This window comes from Dermacentor andersoni, chromosome 8 (genome assembly GCF_023375885.2).
Source record: "Dermacentor andersoni chromosome 8, qqDerAnde1_hic_scaffold, whole genome shotgun sequence".
In the NCBI taxonomy this organism is placed as follows: domain Eukaryota; kingdom Metazoa; phylum Arthropoda; class Arachnida; order Ixodida; family Ixodidae; genus Dermacentor; species Dermacentor andersoni.
Genome location: NC_092821.1, coordinates 46,608,277 through 46,635,352, shown reverse-complemented (window position 1 = coordinate 46,635,352; position 27,076 = coordinate 46,608,277). Strand labels below are relative to the sequence as shown.

The window sequence follows — 27,076 nt, the reverse complement described above, 5'->3', positions numbered from 1 at the left end:
TAGCTTCACGCTATTTTTGGTACGAACGAGTGATTGAATTATATCACAGTGTTCTGATAACAAAATATAGCTTTTGTTTCAAAATTATATTTTTAGAACTTTACATCTTTGGTATCTACCATTTTCTTCAAATGATAATACGTTGAAAATACCACTTACAGCTTCCAGAAAAATTCATAGGCCTAGTGATGGCGTCGTACCGGTCGATGCTCAGTGCCACCAGCACGTATGTCGAAGAGTATGTTACCAGCACCTGGATATGTTAAAAAAGATGTAATGGATTATACGCACATAAATATACGCTTGATATTTCACCAACTACGTATGTGACGGCAAAATATTTTTGCATAACAAAACTGTCTAAGAGCGCTGCCAATGCATAAAAAATTAATTTACTTTATAACAAGTAGGTGCTGACGTCTTGTGCACACAATGACACACACCAAGTAGCAATTAATATTCACCATGGTAGGCATGTTATATATTCAAATGTCTCAAGCGCTCGAAATATTAAAGAAAACGAGATTCATTTTACTCCCTGTGTGAGAGGTTCGCTAGCGCATAATTGGTTTCGGTTGTGCCTACAAATTGACAGCAAATAGTCATACTTCTATGTTTCGGAGAATAGCCACTAAACATCTATAAACACAGCGCCCAACTGCTCCATGGTACGAATTGTTGAGCTCAATATCTGAGTGGCGCTTTATCGCACGTTAGGTCATAATCCAAGCGTAATGAGTGTGACCGCAGCTTGAGGTGAAAATGTTCCTCTTACGGAACCAGGTTAGACATGAGTGAAGGTGCCTTTGCCTAGTTAGCTTATTATTAGCGTGTTATGCTCATAAAACCAACTGGAACAAAAGCTTATTACACCCACGGGGGCATTTGCAGTTATTGCACCTGTAACGTTATTGCCTTACCCTTGCTACCTCTCACTCTGCCGGATAAATCTACAAAAAGCTAAAGGAGCATGACTCATCTTACCGAATGACATCATAGGGCCATTCTATAGATATTATTACTCTGAGAAAGTTGATCTCACTTTTGGGGACGTTTCTTTGTTTGCATCTAACCTCCTTCACGCCAAATGTCAGTGGGTAGTTCATAGGTTGATTGGTGGAGCATCAAGCTGCTGTGCTGAGGGAACCTTGATCGAAGCTGGCAGCAATTGGGTAATGATCTATGTGTCACTGGGTGTGTTCCGCAATTTAATGAACCTCTTGGACGCCAACTAATACCGCGTCATAAATATTCAAACAATTTTGTCTGCACTTCTAAGAGGACACGTGGCACACACCGGCTTCGTGGCGGCGCAGCTAGGTGGCGCAGCCTGTCCAGAGGCATGCACGGCAGAGGAGCCCGGCTGCCCATACGCCCCATACATGAGGCGTTTCGGCGGTGGCAATAAGGGGCGTCGCTGCATTGCTATTGCTAATTTCATTGCTGCTAACTTCACCAAGGTGAATATTCATCGTGACATGAGTTCTGTCGGAATTTTACTCCTGTGTTTTAGGTTAACAATTAAGGTGACAATGATTAGTTTTCCACATGTTTCAAAAAAAGCACCGTCAATCCGCTGCAGCTGTCCCCGAGTATTATGAGTGTGGTACCGTGGCGTACCACAAAGTGCGATCGCAGTGCAACCTATATATGCCTCGCTTACTTATCGCGCGATATGTTGTTGAAGTAAGCTGCACGTGCTTTTTGTGGTTCACCGTAAAAATGCAATATATATCCTAATATTTCAACCAGCGTAAATAATTCCATGCGCCAAATTTATGAGCGCACAGTGTGCCAAATACATGTAAACGGAACCAAAATACAAATATTTAATGTAGATGTATCGGTTTATTACGCTTTCGCATAAATAACGCGACCACTCTTACTGTTCTAGATATCTTGATAACCAAGAAAAAAAAAACTAAAGACGAGTGGTGTCGCTGTCCTGAGGTCATTACACCACTTGCCCGCGATGTTGCGAAATTACCCAGCACCTGTTCGGGTCTATGCTCATCATTGAGACAAAGATGCATTTTTAATGCGATTCGACATATCTACCATTTCAAACAACAGCAGCACAGAGATATTGAAGCATCGAATTGCATTTAAAGGAAACCAAATCGCAACATAGCAGGTATAGAAAAAGTTGGTTCACCGAGACGGCTCAAATACCAGAAAATGCTTCGAAATTCGTAACGTCACGCGAAAGTTTCATAGCGAGAAGTAAACTGAAAATGTCTAAGAACAGACCGCATTTTTCTAAATAATCAGTTTTCGCCTATGTATATTGTGAAAGAATACTCTGCCGCTCTAAGGGTGCATTTACGAAAGTGATAGCCAGATGTCGCCATACCGACTGCAAATGCCAGCAAAGACATGGCTCACGGGAACCGATGTTCAAACCGGCAAGCGCGACTACCCCATCTCAAGACGTAAACGTATGGCGATTGTTGCCGCTCACATTTGCTGGCAGCGCCATCGCCAATTAATGTAAGCGTCCTGCTCCAGCGCCGCCAATTGGTTCACTAGGTTCAGTCACGTGACTGAAAAATCGAGCAGCGAGCGTCTCTCCCGGAAGAGTCGCCTCCCGACTAAAGGCAACCATTTGCGACAGGCCACTTTGCCAAGAACTTGGTCGCGCGATCTCTGAGAGCCGCCGGTGTGAATGAGGTTGTTGAATGTCCCTCTTTGGTGCGCATTTAAAGTGGAGCGTGAGTAAACATGCAAGTAAAATATGACCCAAACAAACAGTAAACTATGAAACAGGACCAAGTGCTGCTTGGAATATAGTTTTAACAATGCACTGGTGCAGTGAACGCGATCAAGTGCTCCAAGGAGACTGTGTTCGATGATGTATACCGTTAAAGGGTAGAGTACATGAGCGAGTTCCTTTAGAACTTACGTACATAGAAAACTACAAACGTCCGCAAAACACCACACAGTATTTAACAAGGCTGCTCTAAATAAATATATATGGCTGAAACATGTTCTTTTTTTTCAGAAAGCCGCTGCCAATTTCATAACGGATAGAAGTGATATACGCAAGACGACGAAAATTATTCCTCATATTAGTAAGAGACCCAGGGAGCGAAATGAGAGATGAGCAGAAGTTTAGCCTTACTTACCACACGAAATCCATATCACATAGAAAACAGCGAATATACCGCTACTGTGGTAGATATATTGCGCTTTGGGAAGTGGATTTGGTGCCCTGAGGACAGATCCATTAGGGAGATGAAAAACATGCAGCAAACATCGACTGACAATAAAAAAGAGGTTTTTAGAGAAGGAGGGTATGAGGTGGCTTTGTAGACGTTGCATAATAATTACGAAAGAGGTTATAACCAAGCTAGACTGCTTCGTCGGTAGCACTTTGAACATAATTTGATGAAAACGCAACTGTCCGAATCAGCGAGACCGAAATATATAATCAAATCTGCAGACAATAGGCTGTCTACACGTCCTTTGTCCACTGAAATATCTTGCCTAGGCAACATCGCTCGCTTTGAAACGTAAGTGCAAGACGTAATTTCGTGCTACGATCGTGTTGATGTGGCCACTCATTTTGCAGAAGTGCAGTCGGCTACAACGATCTTCTCGTTTGATGCTCTGACTTTTCGTACGACAAGAAGTTATTGCTATTCAGAAGTGCTTCCTTTCTCTGCCTCCGTTCTGCAGACGACAGATAAAGAGTGAAGGTACTATACATCGCCAAAATTGCCAGTATGACAGCTGACTAACCCTTGTGGTAATGAAGGCCTCACCTGTGCAAATTTGACGATTTTGCAACCGAAGTGGCCTCCATGCCAGTCGACAGTTGTCTTCCAGATGATGTCGGTTAGGACGCTCACTAGCCCGACGCCGAGATCTGAAGAGAGTAAAAAATAGGTTGCATTGATGAAGGATGCCCATTCAAAATTCTGTCGTCCGTGTATTATTGAATGAGCAATTTTGAAGTTTCTCGTTTCGTGAACGTCACCTTGTTGTGTTCAGTTTTCATTTCCTTCTGCGCGGATGATTACCATAGTAAGTATTAGTCATCGTTTGTAGATGTAAAAGGTACAACAAGGAACCAAAGCGCTATTAATTACCGCAAGACGGTCCATTTCATTCTGAGTTCAAGAGTTGCGTATTAAACCAGCAACAAATAGTTAAGCAACGTGTTACATATGCTAATGTGAAGAGAGAGAGAAGAAACTTTATTAATGAATGGCCGGCAGTTTCGTTGTGGTGGCCTCAGGTGGCGGCTCCAAGTCCTTGGACTCGGGCGGCATCTTTGGCTTGCCGGACGGCCCAGGGCTGGTCTGCCAACTCTGAACTTTTGAGAGCCGCCTCCCAGCGGTGGCGACGCCGATGGAGAAGGTCCCCGGCGGGCTCCGCAGCCGGGGCGGCGTCGGGGAGAAGCGAGCTCGAGGCTTCCCGTACTGTGGTAACGGCCGCGATTACGGACGCGTCGCGAACGGATGTGGTCCCATTACCGTGGTTGCCGGCACATTCCCAGAGCATATGTCGCAGCGTTGCTCGCTGTCAACGAAAATTTTTGGAGGTGCAGAAATAAGAGCAGGACACCTAACATTATTAAGGAACATTTTATTAAGGCAGAAGCGCTAAGTGGCTCGTTGCAATGGCTCATACCCGAAAAGATATTCACAGTCACTTTAGCACATGCCAAAGAGGGTGAGGCGAAAGCCTGCGCGCTCATCAGACATCCATGAAAATATTCGACGTTCTCTTCCAAATGTAGTTCTTATTACTTGTTTTCTTCCACTAAAAACCATGCATTTCAGTGCCTTATTTAAAGCTACCCTTACTGCCGGTACCTTAAGTAAGTGCGCCTAATTAACGCCAAAGTTCGTGGGTTAGACTCCCATCAAAGGTCGTTAGCTTGAGTGTCTTAATGAACTCTATGTTAATGAACTGTGCCTTTTTCTTGGGATGATTAGCTGGATTGATGTGACAGCGATGTCGAAGAAGCGATGTGGAAGAAGATAACCACGAACTAGAGAGCTGTGTGCCTCACAACGCGACCTTGAAACGTGAAGATCTAAGGCTTTCGCCTCAAGAGGAAGCTTTAGCCCGTGTGCTCGTATCCAAATATCTTTAAAACGATATTTCGTTTTTCATGGCAACCACAGCACCAAACAGCATGAGGCTTGTTGCATTTAGAACAAAACTTTATTACCTAGTGACTGTTTTTCTCGAATTTCTGGTTTAGGTCATCAACTTTACATTAAAAATTGGCAAAAATCGAAAATTTTCAGTAAACCAAACTATCAAGTTTACAACTCCGTTACTCAGCTATGAATAGTGATATCACAATTCTGTGAATTGGATATCATAGTACATCTACAGCGGACACATTCCATTTGTTACAGAAGAATGTAAAAAAAATTTATAATGTGTAAATTCAGCTTTTGCAGAACTCCCGTACACAACGCAACAGGTTCACGTAATGTATGAATTGACATATCGAAGTTCGCTTTGAATGATCCAATCGAGGCTGTTTACAGAACTGCAATACCTGTTCTTGACGGAGAATTATTAAATTGTAAACTTCGTGCTTCTCTGTTTTTCGAAGTTACAAATTTTTGAAAACTTTTTCAACAAGATCCAGGCTCTAAATCCAAATTCAGCTTAATAGCCACTAGAACTTGCTTACCTTTGTCTCACAAGTGCAAGAAATTTTATTAAAAGCGTTCCAGGGGTTATCTGCGAAAAGCGTTCTTGCGTTTGACATGTATTTGAAATTGCCGCGTCGGAGTAGGGCCCGAGCTAAAGCTTCCTCTTAAAAGCGACGTCTGGTTCAGTGATGCAAAAAATATTGCCATCAGAATGGCTCACACTCCTGTAAGCAAGCAAAGCTGCAACGGCTGAATATGAATGAAGAAACGAAAGGAAAAGTCAACAAAGGAAAGAAAGAAAGAAAGATAAAAGGAAAGAACGAAAGACACAACTCTTAGGTGGTGCATTAGGTGCTCGCGTGCGTCGTTTAGGAGGTCGACCTAGCGAGCCACATGTTTACTGCACACTGCGGCTCAGTATCTCCTGCAAGAAGTCTGACCCCGCCGTTGTTATAACCTTATGCCCTACTCCGTGTGGAGCAATCTTTTGCCTTCAAGTGTTACAGGATTGTAACATGTTGCTGAATTTAGGGTACATGAAACAATATTAAGCGTCAGAACTAGTACATTGAGATGCAAGTGCCTAGGGTACCTATGACGAGGCGCATAGACTCCTAAAAAGTAAAGAAATGTTGCATATTTGTTAAATTAATATAGCGATGGCAAACATAATGGCATAGTCACCACATACTTGACATCCCATGAACGTGCTTGAGTGTCTGGCTTAACTGATACTGTCACCTTTGCGCTTGCCTTATTGCGATGCCGCAAATCAGTTCGTAGAGCTTGACAAATCAAATCGTCTAAAGCTATAATAGACATGGAGCACCCACCCCTGCAACAACATATTAAGCAATAGCCAACTTGTTTGAACGCCCATGTTCAACTTCAAGATACCTCCGTGACCCAGCTTTCTTCGGCAAAGACACATTTTGACGGTGTAATATTATCTTTGTATTGCCTTCGCTTAGTATGGTAGCCTATGTTCCGTTTGATCAAGTGTGAGCTTTAACACTTACATTAAACAATTGTAAAATGCACAGCAGCTGTCTTGTTCTGGTCTGCACTGAAAGTTTTGGCTGTGTTAGGCAATCGCAAATTTGACAGAGGGCACTCACGCACCTTCGTTTTGAGCGCATAAGCTCCACGAGTCAATTCGAAAAGACTCCACGGCGCGTGTGTATTGCTGTCTTAAAAGCAAAGCGACTGGGTAAACCTGGAATTACTTAACGAAGCACCTCGACTGAATAAATATATTTCCCAGGCACGCTCATATATTTTAAAGAAACTACAATCATGTCTTCTACAACCTTTTCCTCAATCGCACCCTGCCTGTAGGATGATTGAAAAATGCACATTACTTCTTTACTCAGAAAATGAGGAATGCGCAGTGCGCTAATAACATTTGAACTCCTGTTGATGTTCCTGAGTTATACCTACAAAATTCAACGGCATGCTTCGGCATGATTAATCTCGCGGCGGCGAAAATGAACCCTTTCAATATCAACGGCACGTTTGAGCTTCGACGTCATGTTCTAACGGAAAGTTTGCCGTGGGTCATCGAAGAGCGATCACCCATATCAAACCACCGCGAACATAGCCAAAAACACTTCGTAAAGAAACAGATCCCGCATGGAAGGAATCAGTTCTGTCCACGGAACAAACAAGTTATTGTATATTTGTGCGTAAATATAAAGAAAAAAGTTTCAGCTGCGAGTGTGAAGTGAATCTGGGCTCACTGTAGACAAGATACTGCTGACGAGAGGTTAATACATAAAAAAAAGACAGCCGAGACGCAAGTATATGCACTTTATTTTGTTTCCAAAGTCGCACTATCCTATTGTACATGCTGCAGCAAGTGACCATTCACGTCGCTTCTGTCCCGGTGGGGTGATACAATTAGATCGTGACCGCATTAAGGTAAATGACACTTACGGCTTACCCGTACAAAAAAAATTATTGAGAAGGCATTGAATTATTATTGGTCAATGTTGAGTTTTTCATTGAGGAATTGTGGAAATTTTGTTGGAGAATTGTTGGGCTGACTGTTGAGTGGTCTTGAACATTGGCCACTGAAATTTAATTGAAACACCATTGGGTGTCTCAATGTTGAATTGTTAAGTTACCATTGAAATTCCATTGCGCTTAGACGGCTCGTTGTGTTCATTTTGTTGAATGGTTGTTGTGTTACCATTGATGCTGCATTGAAATGACCTTGTGGTAGTTCTGTTGATCTGTTGTTGAGTTATTGTTGTCACATCACTGAAAAGTACATTGTGGCCCAGTTGAGATGGCATTGAGACTTCAGAAGTGGCCATTGAAACATGATTAACATTTCGTTGGGCTAGTGGATTTTTATTCATATAATGAAATTGCTTTGCTATTCACACTTGCATGCCCCGGTGCCTGCTCATAACTTTCACAAACACAAACAAAAGCAAACGAGAGACTGATCAATTTGAAGTACCTTTATTTACACTAAAGATGCGCGCCCATGAAACAATATTACAGTACATAAGGCACCACTACATCGAACCTGGAGCACTGGGAACTTGGGCTAGTACCTACAGCACTCTTAACAGTGTAAATACATCTGAAAAACCTATACATATGAATTAAATGAAAACGATCATTGTGGTCTTCACTTGCGACTTAAGTTTATGACTAGAAGGCAAAGCGACTCAAAAGGCAGGGCTTAAGCATACCCTTTTAACAACCAACTTTGAACACATGAACACTTGAAGCTGCTTGCATGTGAATACACACAAGACATCTGAATACGTTACATTAAAATGTTTCGCACACTAACCCATCACAGGAACAGTTACGGCTGACTGTGAGAAGGCAAAATAAGACTTGAAACAAATGACTTCACGTAAATATATACAAGCTTTAGCACACGTCTTTCACGGCGATTAAAATTTAACGAAGTACCAAAGTAGACTTGTCTGAGCTTATTGTCTTCGAGATGTATATATTTTCAGGTTGCCAATTATTTTATAAAATAACATCACTCAACCTAGCTATTAATTCGTGAGACATCATCTAGAAAGTTGTCGGGCATGGTGAACACCTGAATCATGTTTCTCACGAGCCAGGTTTGCAACAGCAGTACACCATTTGTATATGTTAAATTGAGGTACAGAAGAGTTTGTTGGTGGTATTTCCTCAATTTAGTGAGCTCACTTTCAGTTAATTTTTCTGGACTTGCACAAAGCCAATTAGAGCACTTTTTGGGGCCTTCTTCACTATACAGAGCAACTAACTGGTACCTCAGTCAATAAAGAGATAAGGCAAGGCTAAAACCTTGAACGATAAGACAAAAAATAATTATTTAGCACAGAAAATTGGTAGTAACACACGGCTAACACAATTCCAAAGAGCCAAACAGATGGTCACCTGCACTTGCAGTATCAAGTACCCCAGAACTAGTCATAAAGGATGGGAAAAGGTTTCAATGACTGGACAGCCAGATTGTTGAGACAGTGAAAAACGCAAAGTGCGTATACTAAAAACCAATGACCTCAATTGCGCAGGTAAAATGTTATTAAAATGCTACCAGAATTTTATTGCATAAAATACATAAAAGTTGCATAAAAATTAGGACAAAGCAGTAACAAAGACGGAGGGAGATACAGCACCCGTGTTGAAAAAAAATTACAAGTGATATACACGCATATTTAAGCTGAAGACAATTTTTCTCTAATATATACAAAAAGAACCCATGCACTGACGGCATAAAAGAAGGTTCCTGCACCTGGAGAAAGCTGCACAGTACAAAGCAGCGTCATGACAATCGAAAACTAGGGCTTAGTATGTTTAAAAAACTACGAATACTTGCATACCTACAGGCATGTGACATGTCATGCCTTGAATGGATGAAATTCATAAATCTTACACAAATGAAGTTACCATCACTCTTATTGGCTTCCTCAGGGAACTCCTTGAAGTTGAACTAGAAGAATGTACATCATTGTTAAAAACAGGGAAGATAAGGCCCTATAGCGTTCTTCCTGAAATAAACAGCGCAAATAACTTCATGTATCAATTCTATGGACACTTGGCCAATTCGGTGTACATTTATATTTGACAACCACCCAGACGAGAAGGATGAATTAAGGTAGGAACACACGTAAACGCTGACTCAACTAGAAGTTTATTCGTGAAGACAAAGATTTTAAACACACTGGCCAACTTCACAAAGAAAAAGCCATGGATGCGCAGCAGAAACAGCCCGGCACAACAGAAAAGAACCGAAAGACGTCCTGTAGAATAAACATGTGCGTCAAACACTAACGAAAACATGAAAACTGGAAGGTTTCTACTGTAAGTGATACTAACGAGAAGTGCTACAGCAACTCTTTCCCACTAAGGGTCACAGAAATCTTGCTTATGAATTTTTCTTCGTGATCAATAAATAATGCTTCGATAAGTCCTCTTGTGTTCTGGTCTGTGATCAAACAATCGTTCTTTCTGCTCTATACCGCAACACCAGAGGAGTTGCAGAAGCAATACTTATTGATCACAAACGAAACAAATGCATAACCAAGTTATCTGTTCCCTTAGTGGGAAAAAGTTGCAGTTCTCAAAAGAGTATTTCTCGTTGGGTAGTATCACTTATCGGACAAACCTTTCGCTTTTTCGAAAGGTTTGTCCGATAGTTCTCGTTTTTCACGCACGTTTATTCTACATGACATGGCTTTTTCATATTTCTTTCTTATCGCACGTGGCAGTTTCTGCCACGCATGCACGGCTTTTTACCTTTGTCAAGTTGACCAGTGCCTTTAATACCTCTGCCATCAAAAGTAGACTTTAGTTGAGCTTGCGCTCGTGTGTGCTCCTACCTATTTCGTCGTCCGTCGTCCGCCTCAGTTCTTGCTGCTGTCTACAGTACGCACGTATCACTTCGTTAGGCTGGTAAACATCCTCACAAACAAAACTAAATGCCTCCCCTCAAAAGGTAGCCCATCTTTACTACTAAACGCCAGAGCAAATCGAAAGTAAGCCTTCACAGCGCCATGCGGCAGCTAGTACACCACAGAGCAGCACAAAAAATAGTTGAAAATCCCACTTGATGGAGAGTGGCAACAGAGATGCGAGCTTGTTAGTGAATCAGCCACATATCAACGGGTGTCTCTTGCACGACGCCAAGGTGATCTTGACGTAGAACGCTTTAGCACCTGGGAATTTGCTGCATGCGTAACCTGTGAGAAGAGAATGCGGACAGAAAATGAGATTACGTGGATTAAGAATCTGCCACACACTGCATATAACTACGCACGAAATAGAAGTACACACTACACTGGCAAGTAAAAATTTGCGACTCTTTACGAGTGCCGTCGAGAAAAGGAAGAAATGGGTTGCTACGGTAAATGTTAGCTGAAACACGCACAGCGATGTTTCACAGCGGGGAAAAATATTCCCGGCTCTCGCGCAGAACGAAAGACCACGCAACAGTGCATAGCCGGTACCAAGCAGATATCGAATCTTTGGGTAGAAGTAGAAGATACGGCGAGAGCGATGCGAGCGTGAGCGTGCCTGTACGAGTGAGATCATGTACCGCTTCATTGAAGCTAGCCGCCTCGGTGTGGCTCCGATCATCCCACGCGATTTGTGTGCAGAACGTCGCGTACACGCCCCTGCGCGTTTTGCGCGGTAGCGTAGCAGTGAGCTAGCTTCATGCACGCGTCAGTCTTCGCCGCGCAAATGGTGCTTGAGTGCGACGCTTCGCTCGAGGCGACAACGCGCCGATTGGCGCTCCTTTCGCTTATGCAAGCAACGCACATTCGGATCGGTCCAACTCGAAAGAGGCAGCCGAGAACGGTGGCATGTTTCGGTTATCGCCCATTAAAATTGTACCGCACGCCTTCAACGGCAACCCGCCGCGCTAGATAAAGATGCTTACTGCGGTAGTTTTGACGGTGATAGGCGATAAGGCGGGCCCGTCGGCGGCTGTGTTCTTTGGCGACATCGTCACCACACCTCTATTCATTTGCGTTGTGTATCCATGTACAGTCACCGCGCGGAAGCTGTGACTAATCGGGTGGCCGTTCTCCGCAAATGCCAAAGAGGCGAAATATATTTTGTGGTGCGCCGCATCATTAGCCGCAACCTAAATCGAGGCGCGCTTAACCGCTACGGCATAAAAGGTGATCACACTAGCCGTATGGTATACAATGACCAACCACGGATTAAAAAAAAATAATTCTGATGTCCTGCGTGCCATACCAACGATCTGATTATGAGGCAGGTCGTAGTTGGGGATTCCGTATTAATTTTGACTTCCTGGAAATTTTTACGTGCATACAATGCAAATTGCACGAGCGTTTTTGCATTCCGCTCCTTTGGAATGCGGCCGCTTCAGGAATCGTATCCATGACCTCGAGCCCCAAATTGCCACGGCGGCCGCCATAGTTACTAAATGCGTAAGCGTGAAGTGCAACACTGCCTTCCGGTACGAGTGTGGTACAAGCGTAGCAGAGCTGCACACCTGCTGCACAATCATTTGTCGCGGTTCTCCTAAGCTCGTAGAGCCTGCCTAAATACCTTGAAAGGCAGCGCGCCTCTCACGTATCGAAACGCGATAACAAGCGCTTAGACGGCCCACGTGAGCCCCTATGAAAGATGACGGACCACTGTACAAAATTATCACTGCACAGAGAAGCCGATCCTTATGTTCCAATTGTGTTCTCTCATACAAATTAAGGAAACGTTATTAGACAGGAACAAATGAAGCAATGCAATTTTACGCACGCAGGGCACCGCTGCCTCTTCGCCTACCATTGTTTCAAACGAAGTGACGGCTGCAGCCAGTTAGTATCGCACGCTTTTGCTCCGGGGCATGCAGTTTGCTTGAAGAAAGTGAACGGTGTACTTAAAATCTCACGCCTGTCAATGTCAAAATAGAAAAAAAGGCTACGTGCTCAAGAAAACGAGATTACTTACCTATCTGCAGAAGTTCGGCTGCGACTGTTTCGGGGTGCCTTCTCTCCAACAGGCATCATGACCTCTGCCACGCAATTCATCAAAACAACCAGGCTCGCACATCAGTCGAAGACAAGTAGCTGGGTGAGCCAACGACCTCAACAGATAAACGTCCCACTTATCGTCGTTAAAGCATTTCACTAAAATGTGCGTCCTGATGTCCGAAAAGAAAAAAATACTTTCATCAAAATGCACGAGGCGTGAACCACCGCACAACTGCGCGAACAACTGCAACCAAGTAACTGACTGAGTCCAAAAGCCGTTCACAGCTTCACTATCGTATTGAGTTATAAAAACCCTTTAAACACAATATAACGGTACTAAAAACCACTAAATAATTAGTAATGATTTCTCATCCACCAGCCTTCATAAATTTTTAAGAACAACCTAATTTGTAGCGTAAACAATAAAAACTACGACCAAAAAATGCGACTACGAAACTAGCGGTAACTATGTGTACTGTTGCAAAAGTGTGCGCAAAACGAAGCTACGACGGTTGCATCCGCGTGCGCACACACACACACACACACACACACACGCACACACACGCACACACGCACCCGAATGCCACCTTGACGTTTGTTGCGCCACTTAGAAATAACAATTACCACTAATTTTGCTATTTTTACAAAAGTAAAGTTTTCAAAATGGTTTGTAGCCCCTTCGCAGATGACGAAGTGCCAAGTAAGGTATGATAAGAGTCCGTTACCTGTATTTCTTTCATTTCCCTTTGGTGTTCTACACTGAACATAAGAGACCTGCAGGCGTGGGAGATGAGAGAGCGACAGTTCGGCGAAGCTCAAACAAATCGCGTGCTTCTTGCAAGGCGAGAGTCGGGAGCAGCCGCAGATACAGCGATTAGCTGTGATACTGTTGCGGCTGTTGCTGAATCCGAAGCTCTTTGAAGTCAATGATTATAGCGGCTGCGTGCTGCGATCTCAAAGCGCGTTCGTTCTTTGATCTCTAGTACCACGGGCATTGGATAAAAAAACTATATTTGCTTTACGGACAGAGGGTACGTCGCAGGAAATTCGAAGACCTCACATGTGTATGTTTGTAGCGTGTGCGCACTTGCATCCTATGGCTCCCACAGCGCGTCCGATGCTCCAAGGTAGCGTCGTCACGTGTCCGCGCCTGTCTTATCGCCGGCCGCGCTGCCGCCGTGTCTACTTTTGGGGAACTACACATGCGCGTAGTCACCGTGTTTGCAAGTGAATTTCACATTCTTCTGCTCCCCGAAACGTGCTCATTTTGGATCGTACCAATGGCTATGTCATCTAGTCTATGTTAAAACGACGATGGCATTTGTACACCGGCGAAGAAATAAATCGTTATGAACTTGGGCGGTCATGAATCGAGTCAAACGTTTGAGTGTTTACGTAGCGAAAACGGCTACGAAAGTGGGGCGGTCCCGGAGATAGGCGCTTCAAAGCGCCAGCTGTAGCGACAGCACGAGGAAGTGGCACGCGGCGCTCGCGTCAAGCTTCTGAGAGCTTACTGGCTTTCGAATGAGAGGAGTATGCGCGCGCTCGTGGCCTATTGGTTAGTGTACCGGGCTCGACGGCCGACGTTCGATTCCACCCCATCGGTCACACATTATTTTCTTTTAATGAAAGCGAGGCGAAAGAAGAACCTACCTGCCGCAAAGTGACAGCAATGAGGTTGGAACGCTTCCCAATACATTTTTGGAAAGTCTTCATATGAGAGTCCTAATTATTGTGTGCTGGACTCAACTGCTACACAACGAAAAACAACTAGAAAAATCAACACAAATTACCCAATAAATTGTTTATTGAGAACACGCAACGGTACTATTGTTGTGCAAGGGTTGAGTGAACTCAATTGCTCTTGAAAATTTGTTGAAGTCTGTTGTTTCAACAAATCCCCAACAATATATCAATGGTTAATCAACAGTCATTTTTGTACGGGCCCGTACAAAAAAATTATTGAGAAGGCATTGAAATATTGTTGGTCAATGTTGAGTTTTTTTATTGAGGAATTATTGAGAGTATGTTGGAGAATTGTTGGGTTGAGTGTTGAGCACTCTTGAATATTGGCCACTGAAATCGAATTGAAACACCATTGGGTACCTCAATGTTGAATAATTGTTAAGTTACCATTGAAAGTCCATTGTGCTTAGACGGCCCGTTGTGTTCGTTTTGTTGAATGGTTGTTGAGCTACCGTTGATTCTGCGTTGAACTAACGTTGTGGTAGTTCTGTTGACCTGTTGTTGAGTTATTATTGCCACAGCATTGAAAAGCATATTGTTGCACACTTGAGATGCCTTTGAGATTTCAGAAGTCACCATTGAAATATGATTGACGTTTCGTTGGGCTAGTGTATTTTTATTCATATATTGAAATTGCTTCACTGTTCACACTTGCATGCCCTGGTGCCTGCTAAAACAAAATCAAAGGAGAGACTGATCAACTTGAAGTACCTTTATTTACACTAATGATGCGTGCACGTGAAACATTATTACAGTACATAAGGCACCACTATATCGAACCTGGAGACATAGGCTAGTACCTACAGCACTCTAGCAGTGTAAATACATCTGAAAAAACCTATACATATGAATCCAATCAAAAAGATCATTGTGCTCTTCACTTTCGACTTAAGTTTGACTAGAAGGCAAAGCGACTCAAAAGCCAGGCCTTAAGCATACCCTTGTAACAACCAACTTTGAACACATGAACACTTGGAGCTGCTTGCATGTGAATACGCAAAAGACATCTGAATATGTTACATTAAAATGTTGCGCACACTAACACATCACAGGAAGAGCTACGGCTGACTGTGAGAAGGCAAAATAACCAACTTGAAACAAATGACTTCACGTAAATATATACAACCTTTAGCACACGTCTTTCACCACGATTAAAATTTAATGAAGTACCAAAGTAGACTTGCCTGAGCTTTGCCTTCAAGATATATATATTTTCATGTTGCCCAATAATTTTATAAGACAACATCACTCAACTTAGCTATTATTTGACGAGACATAATTTAGAAAGTTGTCGGGCATGATGAACACCTGAATCGTGTTTCTGACAAGCCAGGATTGCTTTCTTCAGAAATAAACTTGTAAAGCTTTTGTGTAATGAAAGCAGCTTATCTCCCTGGCACAAGTCAAGAACAAACAGTACACCATTTGATTATGTTAATGTGGGGTACAGAAGAGTTCCTTAGTGGCATTTCCTCAATTTAGTGAGCTCATTTTCAGGTAATCTTTCTGGACCTGCACAAAGCTAATTAAAGCACTTTTGGGGGCCTTTTTTCCTATACCCAGCAACTAAGTGCTACCTCAGTCAATAAAGAGATAAGGAAAGGCTAATACCTTGAACGATAAGAGAAAAAATAATTATTTAGCACAGAAAATTGGTAGTAACACATGGCTAACACAATTCCAAACAGCCAAATAAATGGTCACCTGCACTTTCAGTATCAAGCACCCCAGAAATAGTCATAAAGTATGAGAAAATGTTCCAATGACTCGAGAGCCAGATTGCTGAGACAGTGAAAAACGCCAATAAATGCATATACGAAACACCAATTACCTCAATTTCGCAGATAAAATGTTATTAAAATAGCACCAGAATTTTGCTGCATAAAATACATAAAGGTTGCATAAAAATTGGGACAAAGCAGGAACTGAAAGACAGAGGGAGCTACAGCACCCATGTTGAAAAAGATTACAAGGAAAATGATATATATGCATGTTTGTGTTTACAATTTTCGCTCCAACATATAGCAAAAGAACGCATGCACTTAGAGCATAAAAAGGTTCATGTGCCTGGGGAATGCAGCGCAGTACAAAGAAGCGTCATGAGAACCGAAAAGTAGATCTTACTACGAATGCTTGCAACCTACAATCAGGCATGTGCCATGTCATGCCTTGAATGGATGAAATTCATAAATCTTACACACAAAGGAAGTTACGATCACTCTTATTGGCTTCCTCAGGGGACTCCTTGAAATTGAACTAGAAAAATGTACTCAGTGTCAAAAACATTGAGAAGATAAGACCCTATAGCGTTCTTCCTGAAATAAACAGCGCAAATAACTTCATGTATCAATTCTATGGACACTTCGCCAATTCGGTGTACATTTATATTTCACAACCACCCAAACAGAGACGAGAAGGATGAATTAAGGTAGGAACACACATGAACGCTGACTCAAGTAGAAGTTTATTCGTGAAGACGAAGATTTTAAACACACTGGCCAACTTCACAAAGAAAAAGCCATGGATGCGCAGCATACACAGCCCGGCACAACAAAAAAGGACCTAAATACGTCCTGTAGAATAAACATGTGCGTCAAAAACTAACAAAAACATGAAAACTGAAAGGTTTCTCCTGTAAGTGATATTAACGAGAAGTACTGCAGCAACTCTTTCCCACTAATGGTCACAGAAATCTTGCTTATGAATATTTCTTCGTGATCAATAAATAATGCTTCCATAAGTCCTCTTGTGTTCTGGTCTTTGTGATGAAACAATCGTTCTTTCTGCTCTATACCGCAACACCAGAGGAGTTCCAGAAGCAATATTTATTGATCCCAAACGAAACAATTGCATAACCAAGTTATCTGTTGCCCTTAGTGGGAAAAAGTTGTTCTCAAAAGAGTATTTCCCGTTGGGTAGTATCACTTATCGGACAAATCTTTCGCTTTTTCAATAGATTTGACCGATAGTTCTCGTTTTTCACGCACGTTTATCCTACATGACATGACTTCATATTTTTTTCTTGTCGCACGTGGCTGTTTCTGCCACGCATGCACGGATTTTTACCTTTGCCAAGTTGACCAGTGTGTTTAATACCTTTGTCATCAAAAGCAAACTTTTAGTAGAGCTTGCGCTCGTGTGTGCTCCTACCTATTTCGCCGTCCGCCTCTGTTCGTGCTGCTGTTTACAGTACCCACGTATCACTTGGTTAGGCTGGTAAACATTCTCACAAACAGAAGTAAATGCCTCCCCTCAATAGGTAGCCCATCCTTTACTACTAAACGCCAGAGCAAATCGAAAGTAAGCCTTCACAGCGTCCATGCGGCAGCTATTACACCACAGAGCAACACAAAAGATAGTTGAAAATCCCACTTGATGGAGAGTGGCAACAGAGATGCGAGCTTGCTAGTGAATCAGCCACATATCAACGGGTGTCTCTTGCACGACGCCAAGGTGCTTTTGGCTTAGAACACTTTAGCATCTGGGAATTTACTGCATACGTAACCTGTGAGAAGGGAATGTGGACAGAAAATGATATTGCGCGGATTAAGAATCTGCCACACACTGCACATAACTACGCACGAAATAGAACTACACACTATTCTGGCAAGTAAAAATTTGCGACTCTTTACGAGTGCCGTCGAGAAAAGGAAGGAATGGGTTGCTACGGTAAATGTTAGCTAAAACACGCACAGCGATGTTTCACACTGGGGAAAATATTCCCGGCTCTCTCGCAGAACCAAAGACCACGCGACAGTGCATAGCCCATACCAAACAGATATCGAATCTTTGGGCAGAAGTCCAGTAGAAGGAATGACCTAAACATACGCCGAGAGCGATGCGAGCGTGAGCGTGCCTGTACGAGTGAGATCATGTACCGCTTCTTTGAAGCTAGCCGCTTCGGCGTGGCTCCGATCATCCCGCGCGATTTGTGTGCAGAACGTCGCGTACACGCCCTTGCGCGTTTTGCGCGGTAGCGTCCGCGCAGTGAGCTAGCTTCATGCACGCGTCATTCTTCACCGCGCAAACGGTGCTCGAGTGCGACGCTTAGCTCGAGGCGACAACGCGCCGATTGGCGCCCCTTTCGCTTCTGGAAACAACGCACATTCGGATCGGTCCAACTCAAAGAGGCAGCAGAGAACGGTGGCATGTTTCGGTTATCGCTTATTAAAATTGTACAGTAAGCCTTCAACGGCAACCCGCCGCGCTAGATAAAGATGCTTACTGCGGTTGTTTTGGCGGTGATAGACGATAAGGTGAGCCCGTCGGCGGCTGTGTTCTTTGACCACGTCACCACACCTCCGTTCATTTGCGCTGTGTATCCGTGTACAGTCACCGCGCGGAAGCTGTGACTAATCGGTTGGCCGTTCTCCGCAAATCCCAGAGAGGCGTAATCTATTTCGCGGTGCGCCGCATCATTAGCCGCAACCTAAATCGAGGCGCGCTAACCGCTACGGCACAAAAGGTGATCACACTAACCGTATGGTATACGATGAGCCACTACGGAAAAAAAAATAATTCTGATGTTCCACGTGCCAAACCAACGATCTGATTATGAGGCACGTCGTAGTTGGGGACTCCGTATTAATTTTGACTTTCTGGAAATGTTTACGTGCATACAATGCACAATGCACGAGCGTTTTTGCATTCCGCTCCTTTGGAATGCGGCCGCTGCAGGGATCGTATCCACGACCTCGAGCCCCAAATTGCCACGGAGGCCGCCATAGTTACGAAATGTGTAAGCGTGAAGTGCAACACTGCCTTCCGGTACGAGTGTGGTACAAGCGTAGCACAGCTGCACACCTGCTGCACGATTATTTGTCGCGGTTCTCCTAAACTCGTAGTGCCTGCCTAAATACATTGAAAGGCAGCGCGCCTCTCACGTAACGGAACGCGATAACAAGCGCTTAGACGGCATACGTGAGCCCCCATGAAAGATGACGTGGCCACTGTAGAAAATTATCACTGCGCAGAGAAGCCGATCCTTATGTTCCAATTGTGTTCTCTCATACAAATGAAGGAAACGTTATTAGATAGGAACAAATGAAGCAATGCAATTTTACGCACATGGGGCGCCGCTGCCTCTTCGCCTACCATTGTTTCAAACGAAGTGACGGCGGCAGCGAGAGTTAGTATCGCGCGCATTTGCTCCGGGGCATGCGGTTTGCTTCAAGAAAGTGAACGGTGTGCTTAACATGTCACGCTCGTCAATGTCAAAATAGAAAAGAAGGCTACGTGCCCAAGAAAACCAGATTACTTACCTATCTTCAGAAGTGCGGCTGCGACTGTTTCGGGGTGCCTTCTCTCCAAGAGGCATCATGGCCTCTGGCGCGCAACTCATCAAAATCGTCAGGCTCGCACATTAATAGAAGACTAGTTGTTGGGTGAGCCAACCACTTCACCGGATAAACGTCCCACTTATCGTCGTTAAAGCATTTCACTAAAATGTGCGTCATGATGTTCGAAAAGAAAATACTTTCATCAAGAAGCACGAGGCGTGAAGCACCGCACAACTGTAACCGAATAACTGAGTCTGAGAGCCGTTCACAGCTTCACATGGCTTCACTATCGTATTCAGTTATAAAAACCTTTCAAACACAAAATAACGGCACTTAAGAACCACTAATTGATTAGCAATAATTTTTCATCAACTAACCTTCATAAATTTTTAAGAACTACCTAATTTATAGCGTAAACAATAAATACTACGACCAAAAAATTCGACTACGAAACTAGCGGTAACCATGTGTACTGTTGCAAAAGTGTGCGCAAAACGAAGCTCGGTTGCACCCGTTTGCGCGCACACATACACCCCGAACCTACCTTAACGTTTGTCGCACCACCTAGAAATAAACATTACTACTAGTTTTGCTATGTTTACAAAAATAAACATTCTAATATAGTTTGCAGCACCTTTGCAGATGACGAGGTGACAAGTAAGGTACAATAAAAGTCCGTTACCTGTATTTCTTTCATTGCCCTGTGGTGTTCTTAACTGAACATACGAGACCTGCAGGCTTGGAACATGAGAAGACGACAGTTCGGCGAGGCTCAAATAAATCGCGTGCTTCTTGCAAGGCGAGTAACGGGAGCAGCCGCAGATACAGCGATTAGCTGTGATACTGTTGCGGCTGTTGCTGAATCTGAAGCTCTTTGAAGTCAATGGTTATAGCGGCTGCGCGCTGCGATCTCAAAGCGCGTTCATTCTTTGATCTCTAGTACCACGGACATTGGACAAAAAACTACATTTGTTTACGGACAGAGGGTACGTCGCATGAAATTCGAAGACCTCACCGTGTATGTTTGTAGCGTGTGCGCGCTTGCATCCTACGGTTCCCACAGTGCGTCCGATGCTCGAAGGTAACGTCGTCGCCTGTCGGCACCTGTCTTATCGCCGGCCGCGCTGCCGCCGTGTCTACTTTTGGGGAACTACACATGCGCGTAGTCACCGTGTTTGCAAGTGAATTTCGCATTCTTCTGCTCCCCGAAACGTTCTCATTTCGGATCGTACCAATGGTTATGTTATCTAGTGTATGTTAAAACGACGATGGCATTTGTACACCGGCGAAGAAATAAATCGTTATGAACTTGGGCGGTCATGAATCTAGTCTAACGTTGCAGTTTTTACGTAGCGAAAATGGCTACGAAAGTGGGGCGGTCCCGGAGATAGGCTCTTCAAAGCGCCAGCTGTAGCGACAGCACCAGGAAGTGGCACGCGGTGCACACGCCAAGCATTTCAGAGCTTACTAGCTTTCCAATGAGAGGATTATGCGCGCGCTCGTGGCTTATTGGTTAGAGTACCGGGCTCGACGGCCGACGTTCGATTCCACCCCATCGGTCACACATAATTTTCTATTAATGAAAGCGAGGCGAAAGAAGAACCTACCTGCCGCAAAGTGACAGGAATTAGGTTGGAACGCATCGCAAAACATGTTTGGAATGTCTTCATATGCGATTTCTAATTATTGTATACTGGACTCAACTGCTACACAACAAAAGAACAACTAGAAAAATCAACACAAATTAACCAATAAATTGTTTATTGTGAATACTCAATGGTAATATTGTTGTGCAAGGATTGAGTGAACTCAATTGCTCTTGAAAATTTGTTGAAGTCCGTTGTTTCAACAATTCCCCAACAATATATCAATGGTTAATCAACACTCATTTTTGTACGGGACCGCAAGCTAAGGGAAAGCGCACCAGTTGCAGACGCCGGAACCGCCCTCTTATTTCGGTTATCGATTTTCAGTGCAGTGGCTCGGCCCCATTGAGTGCCTCTCCACTTAAGCGTGCTGCCCCTTCTTGTCAGCCAATTATATAAGACAAGCCGCTCAGTGTAGGCAATGTTATTCGTTTTTCAAGCAAACAAAAGTGACCTCCTCTGCACGAGGAGAGCACTTGATTAGTCTGTTCAGACAACCCTACGGATGACCACCCGATACTTGCGTCGGCGGTCACGCAAACTTGATGTCAGGAAATTGGAATAGAAACATATTGGAATAGTTTTACGTTATAGGTCCTCAAACTTGTATTTTTTTTCGCCTTCTTTTCCTCATCTCCCTAATCTTTTTCTCCCCACTCCCCTTTCCCTGTGCAGTGCTGTTGAGGTGTCCTCCTCTGAGAGACAGTTACGGCACTGCACTTCTCTCTTCCTCTCCTTCAAAAGTCACTACACACACGTTATAGGTCCCCAAGTTACTTACCATGCTCAGTTCAGTGTTACCGCTGTTCAAAAGGCTAAACGTCATGCATATCAAATCAAATGCCATAAAAGGAGTGATTCAATTCTGCATTTTAGGATATGGTGTGCGTAAGTCACAAGTGATTATGAATCACTTATTTTCTCAGAGTTGCAGCTTTCATTCCTGTATGTCGTCATTGGTATTAAACTGACATTTTGTCCAACTGCTTCGTTATTAACATTCCCAAATGATGAGACCGAGCCATTAAGGGTAACTAGTGATGAGCTCAGTTTGGTGTTGTCATACTTTCACGCCGCATAGTGTCGTGGAGATGAAATTGAATCTCGTTTAAACGACGATTCAATTAGGTTATTTCATAAAGGCTTGTATTGTCATTAGTGATCATAAATCGCTATCTCCTCAACGACATTGCTGACTTTTATTCGTGGATGTCGTCAATGTTATCAATCAAACTGTCATAAGATGACCATTCTTGATATAATTATTAAATGATCACGCCGAGCCAACAGGGATCATTAATGATGAGCTCAAGCTCGTTTAAACAGTGATTCAATTATGATAATTAGGAGGCGGAAGGGTGTGGTCACTAGTGATCACGGATCGCTTTATTCTATATTACAGTGGTAGCCATCATTCGTGCACGTCGTCATTGGTATCTATCAAAATATCAATAAATGAGCTATATTTCTGTTACTAACGTGTAATTAATATTGCACAGTCATTATTTATCACTATAGCAACGAGGTCGCTTCGATGCTATTTTACTTTCTCACAGCATAGAGTAACAGGAATAAAGAAAATTATTTAACCGGCAATTCAAACTTACTAGGAGGTGCTAGGAATGCGTAACTTCGAATAACAAATCCCTCTGCATTAGGTGTTTGCAATGGTAGCAGAAAAAAGTGTTCACGGACTGACATTTTGGAAGGTAATAATGACGACGCGCATGATGGATGGATACCACTTTTTTGCATAACAAAGCGATCCGAGATGGCTAGTTAATCCACCCTAGCGTTTCTTAGTTATCATCAGTGAATCGATATTTAATACAGCTTTTATATCCATGATACTATGCTGCATAAAAGTACAAGAACACCTGACTGAGCGTATTACTGGTGACCTCTAAGGATCTGATGTTATGATTTTACAGTTATACCAAAAATGCTCATTTGTGTACGATATAATTGATACCAATGATGAGATGCCTAAATGAAAGTTACCACTGTCATCTTAAAGATAGTGCTTCATAATCAGTAGTGACTCATTCCGAGCGTTCTTGAATTATCACAATTAAATTGTCGTTTAACTAAGTTTCATTTGAAATATATGGTGTTATGCTGCATGAATGCGAGAGACCCGAATCAATCGCATCACAAGTGGCGACTTATGAGTCGGCGTTATCATTGGGTAATGGCACCAAAAATGCTCATTTTATGACAGTTCGATTGATTCTATTGACGACAAGCACGAATGAATGCTTCAACTTAAAGAGAAAATAAGTGCTTCATAATCACTAGTGATTCAAGCACATCATTTCCCAATAGACTGGACAGAGTCGCCCGTTTTATGACATTTCATTTGATTTTCATGACGTCATTGTATTTAAAACAGAGATAACACTGAACAGAGGATAGCAACTTGTGTTCACTAGTTGCCTGATCATTCTAGATGTAAGACTGACTTGCTAATTTCATGAGCATTTGATAGGTGTCGACGATGACACATTCGATCAAAAGCTACTGATAGCGGCAGCAGAAAAATTGATGCGTATTCACTGGTAACCAAGGCCTACCAGTGCATAGTAATGTTTATTGACTCTCTCTTTAGTGTTTCAGTTGATGCCAAAGACGACATCCCACCTGCGTCACTATGTTAAGTACAGACTGCTAATATTTCCTCCATCATCTCTGCGATACTTTATCTTTTGAGTCACTCTCAAAACAGAAGAAAAGCAGCGTCTAAAAGAAGTAGTTTGTCACGTGGAAGGCGCACGATTCGTCCCGTACCTTGCCGATTTATTTTGAATAAAAATAACAACCGCTAATATTTTTGTTAAATTGTGGTTACCACAAAATTCAAATTTTCTTAAATTACGCGTAACTTGGAGCTAATCCCCTGGCATTTGGAATAAATTTCCTGGCGTTTGGATTAAATACAAAGCGTTCTGAAATAAAGTGATATCTGCTTGGAATAAAATGTCTGGCAGTTGGATAAATTTGAATGGTGCGTGCATTAAATTAGCTGGCGCTTGAAATGAATTCAGCGGTAAAAGATGTACTCGGCTGCTGGTGCCACTGCGTGATATGAATAGTATACACTTCACAAGCCCATGGCCAGCGATTGCCTTCAATGGGAGTTTCATGGCTAAGAGCAAGCTCTTGCTCAGGGAGAAGCCTGACTGCCCTATTTAATTGGGGCAATTGAATTGGGCCTATTGTCATGTATTTATGTAAAACTCAGAACTTATTTCACGAAGCTACCACTCAACATAATTGAACAAGAACTGTTGCATTCATGAGAGAAGGTTAAACTCTAGCAACTCTTGAAATATAGTTTCGACTGAGGAAGTAAATGTTTTTACAAAACGCCGACAATTGATAGCGTCCACAAAGTATAAATGCCAACTTTACAAGTTCATAACTGTACTAAACTGATATAGCGGTTCTGAAAATTGCATCGTTTCAAGCAGCCTTCCAAATTTTACATAGTAACTTGCAATTTATAAATTTAAATAGTGTTTCAGAGGATTTCGCAAAAAGTACTACTCACATATTTGTGCTATATTTGTGAGTTTCATAAAATAAATAAGTCAATCTTGTGCAATTGAGACCTCTAAGAACGCGCACTTTCCGTACTGCGATATGGTTTTATGTATTATTGCAATACGAAGTTGTCAAGATAATAACTGAACATTCATTATATTCCAATTTTCAAGAATTTTGAAGACATACTAAATGCATAAATTTAAAATGAGGCTTCAAGGTAATAGATTTTATCTCTTTTTTTCAAATGCAACGTCCCTCAATAAAATTGGTGCAGTGGTTGCCGAAAAAATCTGATTTCGTTGTTTTTCATAGAGTTCGGGATGTAAAGCTCTATTTTAAGACCGAGAGCAAAGCCACTAATAGTGATACGACGGTTCTATAGTTTCGCATCCTTCATTTGACAATACGACACATTTCGCTCGCGAGGGCAGCAACATCATCATCATCATCATCATCATCATCACCATCAGCCTGGTTACGCCCACTGCAGGGCAAAGGCAACAACCGGCTTTCATTTAGGTGAGGCACCTTTTGCTCGCGAAACTAATCCATTCATTGCATCTTCCAATTGAAACAATAAAGGAGTCCTTTACTGTGCCACTTGTAATACCTGCGTCATATTCAAGGCAGTACTGCCGAGGTTGTGCTTCCTTAAGAAGGAAAATAAACGTACCTTGGGAAGCACAATGTTTCTAACCATGTTTGTTTGAGTACAAACAAAACTATTAACTTGGTCAGCCGACAAAGCACAACCGCCTAACGAAAACGCCACAAACGTCCCTATGAGTATGATTGACTTTGAACACCTAAGCAAGTTTTTAAAGCGAAAGATTTACTGGCCGCGAACTTGCGATTTCGCCCTGGCGTTCTTCCGAGGAGACACATGACGTCACAACGCGCGACGCGGATATTTTTCTTTCTCTCGCTCCATAGTCACTACTGCGCAAGCGCCACTAGTAGCACCGAGCCACAGGTGTTCCGCCGCTGCACAGAGCCGCGCCTTTCTGTTTCCGCCGTTGGGTATGACGTCACACCGCGTTCCTCCTCCTTGCGCTCGCCTCCGCTCGCTTCGCCAGCTGCGTCGCATGCCTGATAGCATGTGGGAGGATTGAGAAGGAGAGCTCGCGTGCGACGCAACCACAGTTGAGGCGGCACTATGAACGGCGACAATTCTAATAAGCAGGAGGAGGCCTGGAATCGACATCGGAACGAGATGAAGAGGAAATGAGTCGGCCAGGAAACAGGCGAACAGCGCCCCGAACGACTGGCTAAACGCCGCAACATAGCTAGACAACCAGGCTAACCTGGACTTGCAATCAAGATTAACCAAGGCTAACCATGCTATGCCTTAGCTTTCGCTACGTGTATCCTGGCATAGCCGAGCTAAGCCACTGCCAATTTTAATTTCAATTTGTCGCGCACTAGGCTAATGTGGCTTCGTTTGCTTGTTGGCTGCAACCACGCGATTCAGAGGAATATCTAACGCACTAAGTATGGGCCAAACAACTGCGCACGTTGTGTTTGCAGAAAAGATTTCTCTTAACTGTTCCTGAAGCAAAATAAATCTGTAAATCACTGACCTGAGTTGCACATTTACCGCTAAACAGGAACAAGTATAAACCACTGCATTTCCGTATCCTCACAGAAAGTGATAGTTTCAACTCACTTCACTTGAATTTACCTTCATAACAGGCGTAAAGCAACCTGCTTTGGGTAAGCACTGCAAAGAGCAAACGGCACCGGCTAAATCTTGATTTCAGTATTAAATCATGTAGTACTGCCGTACGTTTCAGTGGACAAATACAAAACTGGGTGTTCCACCGTGTACTACTTACTCATTGTGACAACGCAAGTTCTAGCGGTCTAAAATGAATGAAAATTTTCTAGAAGTTATATGTAGGAAGCGCTTGCTACCTGCTTATTGCACAGCAGCAAATCTTCCTCCAGCCTCTCAATCACATGCTGCATCTTATGTTTTTCCGCCTTTTTATTCTTTGATTACCCACTTCAACTATCGCTGCCGTGTTTTCAATCACGCGTGAAAACATTGCAACATGCTTGATCGAGCGCCATCGGCTCGCGAGGACTGCCCTTGACAAATTGAATGCTGAGCCGTTTTTCGACCAATTTTCGCTCAGGAATATTGCCAAAAGAAGTAACTTCATTAAACCGTCGGAAGTGTACTAACACAGAGACCTAGAGCGAAAAAGCGTAAACGCTGTGGTAGACACACGTGCGCTAATCGGGCTCTACCGAATGACAGAGGCAAG

At 43.1% G+C, this 27,076-nt stretch overlaps 1 protein-coding gene across 1 annotated transcript in view; it reads right to left on the bottom strand.

Moving 5' to 3' along the window:
* The window catches only part of LOC126526167 (cardioacceleratory peptide receptor-like), a 229,294-nt gene that overhangs the window by 14,295 nt on the left and 187,923 nt on the right, over positions 1–27,076 (bottom strand). The window contains exons 3-4 of the mRNA XM_050174118.3: positions 3,765–3,868; positions 160–253 (exon numbers count right to left, since the gene is read on the bottom strand). Of these exons, the coding sequence (XP_050030075.1) occupies positions 160–253; positions 3,765–3,868 (198 nt within the window). The remainder of the gene's footprint in view (positions 1–159; positions 254–3,764; positions 3,869–27,076) is intronic.